At 49.7% G+C, this 12192-nt stretch overlaps 1 protein-coding gene across 1 annotated transcript in view; it reads right to left on the reverse strand.

Moving 5' to 3' along the window:
* Positions 1-6858: 6858 nt before the first annotated feature.
* LOC145357432 (linker for activation of T-cells family member 2-like) overlaps positions 6859-12192 on the reverse strand; it is a 71406-nt gene continuing 66072 nt past the window's right edge. Inside the window, exons 8-11 of the mRNA XM_080210761.1 lie at positions 11766-11796; positions 9298-9356; positions 7438-7497; positions 6859-6999 (exon numbers count right to left, since the gene is read on the reverse strand). Coding sequence (XP_080066887.1) covers positions 6899-6999; positions 7438-7497; positions 9298-9356; positions 11766-11796 — 251 coding nt within the window. The 3' untranslated portion in view covers positions 6859-6898. The remainder of the gene's footprint in view (positions 7000-7437; positions 7498-9297; positions 9357-11765; positions 11797-12192) is intronic.

Raw genomic sequence — 12192 nt, forward strand, 5'->3', positions numbered from 1 at the left:
GGGAGGGAGGGAGAGGGAGGGAGAGGGGAGGGGGGAGGGATGGAGAGGGGAGGGGGGGAGGGAGAGGGGTGGAGGGGGGGAGGGAGAGGGGGGGAGGGGGGGAGGGAGAGGGGTGGAGGGGGGGAGGGAGAGGGGGAGGGGTGGAGGGAGGGAGAGGGGAGGGGTGAAGGGAGGGAGGGAGAGGGGAGGGGTGGAGGGAGGGAGAGGGGAGGGGTGAAGGGAGGGATGGGTGGAGGGAGGGATGGGTGGAGGGAGGGAGAGGGGATGGGTGGAGGGAGGGATGGGTGGAGGGAGGGAGAGGGGATGGGTGGAGGGAGGGATGGGTGGAGGGAGGGAGAGGGGATGGGTGGAGGGAGGGAGAGGGGAGGGGTACGGGGGGGGAGGGGTGGAGGGAGAGGGGAGGGGTGCAGGGAGGGAGAGGGGTGGAGGGAGAGGGGTGGAGGGAGAGGTGGAGGGAGGGGGAGGGGAGGGAGGGAGGGAGGAGAGATGGGGGAGGGAGGGAGAGAGGAGGGGAGGGAGGGAGAGAGGGGGGGCATGGGGGAGGGAGGGGGAGGAGAGAGAGAGGGGGGAGGGAGTGGGGAAGGGAGGGATGGAGAGGGGAGGGGGAGGGATGGAGGAGGGATGGAGAGGGGGAGGGATGGACGGGGGGGGGAGGGGGGGAGGGGTGGAGGGAGGGAGAGGGGAGGGGTGGAGGGAGGAGAGATGGGGGGAGGGGGGGAGAGAGGGGAGGGATGGACGGAGGGGGAGGGATGGACGGGGGGGGAGGGAGAGGAGAGGGAGGAGAGATGGGGGGGGAGAGAGAGGAGGGGGGAGAGAGGGGGGAGGGATGGAGGGGGGAGGGAGAAGAGATTGGGGGGAGAGAGAGGAGGAGAGGGAGGGAGGGAGAGGGGGGAGGGGAGGGAGGGGGGGCGAGGGGGAGGGGAGGGAGGGGGGGCGAGGGGGAGGGGAGGGAGGAGGGGGGGAGAGAGACGGGGGGAGGGATGGAGGGGGGGCATGGGGGAGGGAGGGGGAGGAGAGAGGGGGGAGGGAGGAAGAGGGGAAGGGAGGGGGGAGGGGGGGAGAGGGGAGGGAGGGGGAGGAGAGATGGGGGAGGGGAGGGGGGAGGGACGGAGGGGGGGGAGGGATGGAGAGGGGAGGGGGCGGAGAGGGGAAGGGACGGAGGAGGGAGGGAGGGGAGAGAGAGGGAGGAGGAGGACGGGGGGGGAGGAGGAGGACGGGGGGAGGGATGGAGGGGAGGGGGAGGAGGGGGGGGAGAGGGGGGGGAGGGAGGGAGGAGGGGGGAGAGGGGGGAGGGAGGGAGGAGGGGGGGAGGGAGGGAGGGGGGGAAGAGAGGATGGAGGGGAGGGGGGGAGGGAAGGGGGGGAAGGGAGGAGGGATGGGGGGGAAGAGAGGGGAAGGAGGGAGGGGGGAGAGGGAGGGCGGAGAGGGGGGAGGGGGGGAAGGAGGGGGGGAAGGATGGGGGGAGGGGGGGAAGGATGGGGGGAGGGGGGGAAGGATGGGGGGAGGGGGGGGAGGGGAAGGATGGTGGGGGGGGCAGGGAGGTAGAGGGGAGCGGAGGGAGAGGGAGGAGAGGGTGGGGAGGGTGGAGAGGGAGGGGGAAGGGGGGAGAAAGGGGGGAGGAGAAGGGGAGGGGGGGAGAAGGGAGAAGAGGGAGGGAGGGTGGGGAGCAGAGGGAGGGAGGGAGGGTGGGGACCAAATGCCTCAGCTTCTCAATCTGCATAACAGGTTTGAGGTACTTGCTTCCAGTCTGGACGAGAACGAGGGAGGTGAGGTTGGTGAGCAAACTGCACACAGTAGTGATACAGATGCAGGACATAGGCAAAGAGAAGGTGAAAAGGAACATCGTAGTAATTGGGGATAGTGGGGTGAAGGGTATTGACACTGTCCTTTGTCACAATGACAAAGTGCACAGAAGGGTGTGTTGTCTGCCAGGTGCTCGGGTCCGGGATGTCGCATCTGGGCTGCAGAGGAACCTGGAGTGGGAGGGTGAGAATCCGGTCGTTGTGGTACATGTGGGTGCCAACGACGTAGGCAAAATGCGAACTGAGGATCTGGGGAGGGAGTATGAAAAGCTGGGAATGGAATTAAAAAGTAGAACCGACAAGGTGGTTATCTCTGGGCTACTGCCTGAACCGAGTGCAGACGGGCGTAAGGTTGATAAGATTAAGGAAGTGAATGGGTGGCTCAGGGATTGGTGTGGGAGGAATGGGTTTGAATTTATGGGGCATTGGCACCAGTATTGGGGTAGGTGGGACCTGTTTGGGTGGGATGGGGTTGGTCTGAACCCTGCTGGGACCAGAGTCCTGGCAAATCGTGTAAATAGGACTGTAGACAGGGCTTTAAACTAATTGGGGGGCGGGGGGGGCAGGTGGAGGGTACAAGGGTAGGTGACATTACGGGGTCTAAAGTTAAGGAGAGGGTACAGGTAAGGGAAGAGGCCGAGGATGTCCCAATAATAAAGGGAGTAGGGGGCATGAGTATGGTTGGTGGCGTTCTGGCAAATAGGGTCCAGGTGAAGACTGGGATGAAGGCACTATATCTGAATGCACGAAGCATTCGGAATAAAGTGGATGAGCTGGTGGCGCAGGTGAGCACAAATGGATATCATCTGGTGGCCATTACAGAGACGTGGCTGCGAGGTGACAGGGACTGGGAGCTGAATGTCCAGGGGTATCAAGTGTTTCGGAAGGATAGGCGGGAGGAAAAAGGGGGTGGTGTAGCTCTGCTGAATTAAGGATAGCATCAGGGTGGTAGCAAGGGATGATATAGGAACCAAAGAGCAGAAAGTGGAATCATTGTGGGTGGAGATTAGGAACAGCAAAGGGAGGAAGACGCTGGTGGGTGTCGTCTATAGGCCCCCCAGTAATGATCTGGAGGTGGGGCGGGCTGTTAACGCACAAATAAGTGCGGCGTGCAGGAATGAAACGGCGATAATTATGGGGGATTTCAATCTACATATTGATTGGTCGACCCACGTTGGACGCGGTGGGCTCGAGGAGGAGTTCTTGGAATGCTGCCGCGATAGTTTCCTTGAACAGTGTGTGTTGGAGCTGACGAGGGAGCGAGCTATCTTGGATCTGGTGTTATGTAATGAGGCGGGTAGAATTAGGGACCTTGTGGTGAAGGATCCTCTTGGGGAGAGTGATCATTGTATGGTGGAGTTTCTGGTGCAGACGGAGGAGGAGAAAGTGGGTTCCCAGACACGCGTCCTTTGTTTGAACAGAGGGGAGTACGGTAGATGAGAGAAGAATTGGCCAATGTTGACTCGGGGAGCGCGTTGGAAGGTAGGTCTGCTGAGGAGCAGTGGAGGATCTTTAAGGAGATCTTTCTTGGTGCTCGGCAGAAATTTATTCCGATGGTTAAAAAGGACCGTAGGAGGAGAGGTAATAAGCCGTGGATAACGAAGGAGGTGAAGGGAAGTGTTAAAAGCAGAGGCATTTAGAGTAGCTAAGAGTAGTGGGCGAGAAGAGGATTGGGAGAGGTTTAAATGTCAACAAAGATTGACAAAGAAGTTGATAAAGAAGGGTAGGAGAAACTGAAGCGCTTAATATAAAAAAGGACAGCAAGAGTTTTTATAAATATATAAAAAGGAAGAGGCTGGCTAGGATGAACGTTGGACCCTTAGAGGACGAGAGGGGGGACTTCGTGGTAGGGGATGGGGAAATGGCTGAGGTCTTGAATAACTTTTTTGTTTCAGTCTTCACGGAGGAGGACGTGAATAATTTGCCGGGTGTTAGTGATGGAAAGGTGGTAGGACTGGAGGGTCTCAATGACATTATTGTTACTAGAGAGGTGGTGCTCGACAGACTGGAGGGACTGATTGTGGACAAGTCCCCAGGTCCGGATGGAATGCATCCGAGGGTTCTGAAAGAAATGGTGGAGGTGATAGTGGATGCCTTGGTGGTTATTTTCCAAACGTTGCTGGATTCCGGGGAAGTGCCGGATGATTGGAAAACGCCTAATGTTACGCCGTTGTTTAAGAAGGGTGCCAGGCAAAAGGCAGGGAATTATAGGCCGGTTAGTTTAACGTCTGTTGTAGGTAAAATGTTAGAATCCGTCATCAAGGAGGAAATAGCGAGGCATCTTGAGGGGAATTGCTTGATAGAGCAGACGCAGCACGGTTTCGTTAAGGGGAAGTCGTGTCTGACAAATTTATTGGAGTTATATGAGGATGTGTCTAGGGTGGTGGATAGAGGAGAGCCGGTGGATGTGGTCTGTCTTGATTTTCAGAAGGCGTTTGACAAGGTACCTCACAAGAGGTTATTGCGGAAGGTAAGGGGGCATGGAGTTGGGGGTAGGGTGTTTGGGGGTTAATGGGTGCTATTCGGATTGGCGGTTGGTGACTAGTGGAGTGCCCCAGGGGTCGGTGCTGGGGTCTGAGCTATTTACCATTTATATAGATGATCTGGAGGAGGGAACCGAGTGTATGGTGTCGAAATTTGCTGATGACACCAAGATTGGTGGAACGGCAAATTGCACGGAGGGTGTGGAGAGCCTGCAGAAGGATCTAGATAGGCTGGGCGAATGGGCCAGGAACTGGCAAATAGAATTTAAAGTTGGCAAGTGCGAGGTGGTCCACTTTGGTAGGAATAATGGTCGGAAGAACTATTACTTATGTGGCGAAAAACTGCAGCAGGCGACGGTGCAGAGGGACCTCGGGGTCCTTGTGCATGAGTCGCAAAAACCCAGCCTGCAGGTGCAGCAGGTGGTCAGGAAGGCGAATGGGATGCTGGCCTTCATAGCGAGGGGGATTGAATATAAAAGTAGGGAGGTCTTGCTGCAGCTGTATAGGGCATTGGTGAGGCCGCAGCTGGAGTACTGTGTGCAGTTTTGGGCGCCGCACTTACGCAAGGATATTTTGGCCTTGGAGGGAGTGCAGAGGAGGTTTACTAGGCTGATACCGGAGTTGAGGGGGTTGAGCTATGAGGAGAGGCTGAATAAACTAGGCTTGTACTCGTTAGAGTACAAGGGAATGAGGGGAGATCTCATTGAGACGTATAAAATGATAAATGGGATGGATAGGATAGAGGTGGAGAGACTCTTCCCGCTCAGAAAGGACAGGAGGACTAGGGGGCACAGCCTCAAGATAAAAGGGGGGGACGGTTTAGAACGGAGTTGAGGAGGAACTTCTTCACTCAAAGGGTGGTGAATCTCTGGAATTCTCTGCCCGTTGAGGTGGTGGAGGCTGCCTCGCTAAATATTTTTAAGACGCGGGTTGATGGGTTTTTGATAAGCGAGGGGATTAAGGGTTATGGGGAGAGGGCGGGAATGTGGAACTGAGCCACGACAGATCAGCCATGATCTTACTGAATGGCAGGGCAGGCTCAAAGGGATAGATGGCCTACTCCTGCTCCTATTTCTTATGTTCTTATATCTCAATGGTATTAGATCAACCTTCTCCCCAGACCTTAGGGCTTGTCAGTTTCAGAATGTTTCTCCAATTCTCATCCACTTTCCCACTTCATTCTTTTCGCTTTCACTTGCATCCTTTCTAATATCTTTTTAGAAGCATGCAGATGAAATCTATAATTTTTGTGGAGATATTTTTCATGTGTGTAATTTTGTACCTGGCAGTGACCCTTGATTGACTGGACATGTAATGTTTAAGGTGCAGAATGTACTAATTGTTTCAGGGCAAGGGACAGAACACTTGGGAGAAATCATGGGTCGGTGAACAGCAGTTGTTAGGAGTAGACAGAGAGGAAGGTTGGCTCCATTACACCAAAGTGTTGTTGTTAGCTCTGTTGCATAGACAACTGGAGCTCAGAAAAACCCCAGGAGCCATTGCTAGCTGCTAGAAGTTGAGTCCCCGAGAGGTTCAGAAGAATGACTGTTCAATGCTGCTGAGGAGATTGAGGCTTGAGTAATTGTTGGCAGCAGTGTGGCTGAGATGCTGGGGCCATGTGAGTAGAAAATGCTGCAGAGTAGCCTGGCTGAAGTATGGGGACGCAGTCATGGTGATAGGTCAACTCAGCTGGAAAAGACTAAGACGACAGATCTGAAAGAAATCTAGAATAGTTCGCGTTATGGGCAAGGGTGATACCAGTGGAATTCTGGTGGAGTAGAGCTGCTGTTGGCTGGGAAGGAGGGGAGTTGAAATCCCTTGTGAGGAAGGCATAGCTTGAAATAATTTTTGTGACTCACAGTGAAGACTGATGTCTGGATGGGATGCTAAGAAATTCAAGACTGGCCTTGGATGTGTTGCTATTTAATGTGCAGTTTATGGTGTGTCCGACTGCAGTTTGCCTGATAATTCCTGTTTACCCCAGGCTTTTTTTTCTGGATGCAAGATAGATGGGCTGACTTTTCTACAGTAACAGGTGTGTGTGTGTGTGTGTGTGTTAAAACTGAAATACTGTAGCTTTATTCCTTGTGAACAACCGGGACTTCAAATTTTGTCTCAACTAAAGGTTACAAATCCCTAGCGGATCATAGTGGAATTTGGAGGTCTCACCCAGGATTATACCACAATTTGGGGATCTGGTCTTGGATCACAATGACTGCAAGATCCACCATTGTGCACATGTATTCCAATGTTTTTGCTGTCAAACAACCACCATTACTGACAGGTTACTTTCATCTAGGGATTAACATCCATCCACTTTGTGAAGTTCCCTATCTTGACCTCTCAGTTAATGCTCACTGGGGTATTGTTTGATTTGTGTAGACGATCTCTCATCTAATCCCTATCTTTTCACTCAGTGACCTGTCCTGACCTTACCCCACCCCTTGAATGTCCTTTTGCTAGAGCTGGAAGCGAAACTTATTTTGATAATCTCCGATATGTCTACTGGAGTTGAGTGAGGCTTGTTTGGGCTCTCCATTAGCCACAGACTTCTCCAGCTATCACGGCTGATCCTATTCTCAAATACAAATCTCAGGATTTTGATACTTTGTGTCACTGGTGGTTCCATAGAATAATAAACTTACCCTCTGGTTTCTCCTGCTGCTTCCACTTTATGGCATATTCACAGTTCTCATAACTTCCACCTGATTCCTCTGCAAACAGATAAAACACAGTTAGCAGCAACCCCTGAACTGTTTTACAAAGAACAAAAACAGCCTGGGAAACAGGCCCAATGAGCCCACGCCGCCATTTTAACATTACCAGTCCCCCCTCCACCCATGACCCTTATCTATGCTTATGGCATTCCACTTTGAGGGGAGACTAATTTAGGGACAATTTATTACCTCCCATCAGCCTAATATCACATCTTTGGGGTGTGGGAGGAAACCGGAGAAAACCCACGCAAGCACGGGGAGAATGCGCAAACTCCCACAGACACTGGCCCAAATCCATGTGTCTGCACAGAAAACAATGATAGTCACTGAGCTGTCGTGTTGCCCAACATCTGGTCCAGTTTAAGTGTACACTAACTGGATTAAGTACTAGGCTACTCTCGAACCAAAGACTGTTGTAAGTGAAGGTGGACCTACCAGATGTACGATTCTCTGTTTTATCGATCTCCACGTTTTCGTAGGAATTTGAATCGTCGTCTTTAGGCAAAAATAAAACAAAGTCACAAAACCAGAGAAGTATCCCTCACTTTTTAACCTGCGACAGCTGCCCTCGATTTCAGCCCCCAAACCAGAGACAGGCGAGATTGCTCCATAACATTGAGGAGGACAGAGGAACACCATTGCTGTATGGGACACTGGGGGTCTGATACCAGTCTTGAATCTCAGTCCTGCCTTCCACTGCTTCTTGGCTATGTTGTATGCAGTGTAGAACATCTCGGTCTGAGGGAAAGGGAGTGAAACCCCACAGAGAAGCTGATTCAATTCTGTCAAGTGCATCCGCCATGGTGCAGGACGTGGGGGAAGAGTAAAGGAACCGGACCTAATCAGATAGCTCTGTCAAGGAGCCAGCACAAACACAATGAGCCAAGTGTCTGTCCGTCATACTTTATGATACTAAAGGACCATGAAATTTGGATGCAAAAGTTTACATTATGTAAAAATGCATTGAAATTAACATTGTGAAATGTTTAATGGTTTTCATCCTTCTAATTCAAAAAAGTATTCTTCTGAAATAATTAGTATTTAAAAATAATTGTCATGTGAATTGGATTTGTAATCTAACAGAAATCTGCTCTGTTCACTCAGATCCTTGTGTTGACAGTGTGGCTTGGTGTCTGCTGTCCAATTCTAATTGGTGTGCTTAGAGCACCATCTGATGGCCAGATACAGCAACCGATCAGAGAGTATTGACATTTACCAACAGAACGTATAGCAGAGTAGGGGAGATTGGTGCTGAAAGGTCATGGTTATAGAAATTATCTATTTTAAGCTGATGTAGGGAAAATGACAGTGATTACAACATAACCTGTTCTCTACAAGGGTCAATGGACTCAAAACTGTTAACTGTTTCTCTCTCCACAGACGCTGTCAGATGTGCTGAGTTTATCCAGCATTAATATTGCCATCTCATTCAGTGAAATAAATTTGCAGGGCTATAGGGATAGAGCAAGGGGCTGCCACTGGATTGCCCTCCTTGTGTGCCCCGAGCTCCACATGTCGAATGAACAAATGTTGCCAATTCTGACTGCACAATAAACTAAGTTTTATCAGATGCTCCTGTCCTGATCTGATGAAAATGCAAAGCTATTAATAGTTATTATGGACAGTAAGAAGTCTCACAACACTAGCTTTAAGGCCAACAGGTTTATTTGGTATCATGAGCTTTTGAACTGCTGCCCCTTCATCAGGTAAATGGAGAGGCAGGTTCACAAACACGGCATACATAGACAAAGACTCAATTGCAAGATAATGATTGGAATGTGAGTCTTTGCAGGTAATGCAAGTGGAGAGAAGAATAATCACAGGTTAAAGAGGTGTGAATTGTCTCAAGCCAGGACACTTAGTAGGATTTTGCAAACCCAGGACCAACGGTGGGGGTTACACGTAGTGTGACATGAGCCGATGATCCCAGTTGAGGCCATCTTTACACGTGTGGAAATTTGCGATCAGTTTCTGAAATAATTCAACTGTTCTCGATGACCTAACCTGCATTTATCCCTTAAACACCATTATAAACAATGATCTCATTGTGGTCGTTTGCAAGACCTTGCGTTGCGTAAATTTATTGCAGTGTTTACCAACATCACAAGAACGCGTGCACTTCATTGGCTGAATGCACTGGCACTCTATACATACACACCTTTATGTATTGATTGGCATCGACCCTTATCGGCCTTTTGCCAGCTTGAATCTGTCACTCTATGCCCTACTGCTGCCTCAGAATAATGCATCAATCAATTAACAGCCAAGCACAGCTAGTGTTGGGGTGTCACTTACCAACAGGAGGTTTGAGAAATTCGTCAGGGAAGCAATAATATTCTGCTGCTAAGGGATTTCTGACAAAGAAAATAAAAGACAGAAATTAAACTCAAAGCAATTGTCAACAAATAATCCGTGAATGTGTAGAATTAAATCTAAAAGCACAGCGTAAACTTACTCAGTGCTGTCTCAGTAATTAGAATTCCAGCGTAAACTTACCTAGTGCTGTCTCAGTAACTGGGATTCTAGTGTAGAAGGACCCAGTACTTTCCCAATCATTGGGATTCCAGTGTAGACTGACCCAATGTTTTCTCAGTCACTGGGATTCCAGTGTAGACTGACCCAGTGCTGTCTCAGTAATTAGAATTCCAGTGTAAACTTATCCAGTGCTGTCTCAGTAACCGAGATTCCAATGTAGTCAGTCGAACACACTTGTGCATCTCCTTTGGCTAGGGTTACGAGATATGTATGTGCTTGGAATCGTGGCATTTATTGCAAAAGGAATGGATTTTAAAACTAGAGAAGTGTTGTTAGAATTGTGTAAGGCATTGGTGAAACCACACCTGGAGTATCGTGTGCAATTTTGGTCTCCTTACTTGAGGAAGGATGTGGTGGCACTGGAGGCAGTTCAAAGAAGGTTCAACCGGATTGATTCCAGGGATGAGAGAGCTGTCATACGAGGAGCGAATAGTTGAATAGCTCGGGCTTGTACTCGCTGAAGTTCAGAAGAACGAGGGGGGATCGGATTGAGCTATATAAAATGATTAAGGGGATTGATAAGGTGGGACAGTCTAGAACAAGAGGTCATAGATATAGTACGCAATCTTACCGTCTTGCCCACCACAAGAATTGTAGCTGGCAGGACACAGACCATGAAAAGGTCTGTTGATTTGGGCAGGATTTTCCAACATCGGGGTGAGTGAGGCTGGAAAAATGCCACCCGCTGAGTGAGAGGATGAAGCGAAACTATTTTTCTCGGAGGGTTGTGAAATTGTGGAACTCACTGTTCCAGAATGCAGTGGAGGTAGAATCAATCACCAGATTCAAGAAAGAGATAGATATGTTTCTGATCAAAAGGGGGATAAAGGGCTATGGGGAGCAGGCAGGAAAGTGGAGTTGAGACCCAGACAAGATCAGCCATGATCATGTCGTTTGGCAGCATGGGCTCGAAGGGCTGAATTGCCTCCTCCCACTACTAAGTCCTATGTTTAGTCCTGGCTAAGACGAGGGAGGAGAGGTAATTTGGAGTCTTGGCAATAATGAACAATTGATGGATTAGCCACCCAGAATGGAGCAGGCTTGAGGGGCAGAATGGTCTCCTCCTGTTCCTGTACGATAGGCTGGAGAGGCCTACTCCTGCTCCTATATGCCACACCTTATTTGTTTTCCATTGATTTCAATAGGTTATAAGGATGGACAGATAACCTGCTGCCATCAATTGTCCAGCTCTATCCAAGTGAAAAATTGTCCCTAAAATCCTGGGCAAAGAGAAAAAGAAATCAAATTTCCACAGCACCACTGTGAATTGTGGCACCTTACAAATTTAAGTTCAAGTTCATTTATTAGTGTCACAAGTAGGCTTACATTAATACTGCAATGAAGTTACTGTGAAGATCCCCTAGTCGCCACATTCCGATGCCTGTTTGGGTACACTGAGGGAGAATTGCATCTAACCGACACGTCTTTGGACTGTGGGAGGAAACCAGAGCACCTGGAGGAAACCCACGCAGACACGAGGAGAACATGCTGGCTCTGCACAGACAGTGACCCAAGCTGCAAATCGAATCTAGGTCCCTAGCACTGGGAGGCAACAGTGCTAACCACTGTGCCATCCTTTATTTATCACTCTCATGACCTCTTTCAGACAGTGCCAATTTTGCCAGTCTGTAAACTCCTGTCCATTGGAACTGGGCTGTGGCTGCACAAAGTCAGTCCATATCAGACCCCTCCAACAACAGCCTCACAATCCATCACTCCAGACTGGGGCTAACCAGGAGCTCAGTACTCTAGGTCCAGCACACCTCTTAAGCCCCTCGATATTCAATTAGGACCAAGTCTTCTCGTCTGCATCCTTCCAACAATTCCAAAATCCAATTTTTCCGGTGAAGAACGTGTGCAAGGAGGCGGGATCAATGTATCAGACTGTAGTAACATGAATGCAAGATAACATTATCTCTACTCCTCAATGTCCCCCACAGACACATTTCCAACACGGGTTCTGCACGGTTGTGAAAAATAGGTGGGAAAGGGGTAGGGGCAGGGGGATGTCCTTCAGAAAACTGGCAGTGACACAATGGGCCAAATGGCCTCCTTATGCACTGTGATTCGATGAAATGATATCTGATCATTAAAATCTTTCTATAGTCTCCCATTTTGTTTTATATTTTGCAATTACCAGTTTACTGGATTCTAATCTCAAGATTCCAATGTTACATCTGGAAGAATCCCAACTACAGTTTCTATAAAGAATGTAAACGAAGACTTACATGTAATTTTGGTCAAGTTCGTGTTTGTTTGCTGGAAAAGAAGGGAACTTGTTACTTTATCATAATAGTTTCTACAGGAGGCAACAACATACCAGCAATAGGCAAGAGGATCCTTAGAAATATAAAAGGAGGATGCATTCAATCCTGCTCCATCATTCACTATGATCTTGGCAGATCATCCAATCAATCCCACCTATACCTACCTTTGATCCCTTCTGTCCCAAGTGCTATATCTAACTGCTTCTTGAAAACATTCAATATTTTGGCCTCACCTGCTTTCAATGGTAGCAAATTCCACAGGCTGACCACTCTGGGTGAAGAAATTTCTCCTCATCTCAGTCTTAAATGGTTTACCCTGTATCCACAGACTGTAACCCCTGGTTCTGAACACCCCCACCACTGGGAACATCGGAATAAATTACAACTA

Source organism: Carcharhinus amblyrhynchos, chromosome 23 (assembly GCF_965287045.1).
Source record: "Carcharhinus amblyrhynchos chromosome 23, sCarAmb.v2.hapA, whole genome shotgun sequence".
NCBI classification, from domain to species: domain Eukaryota; kingdom Metazoa; phylum Chordata; class Chondrichthyes; order Carcharhiniformes; family Carcharhinidae; genus Carcharhinus; species Carcharhinus amblyrhynchos.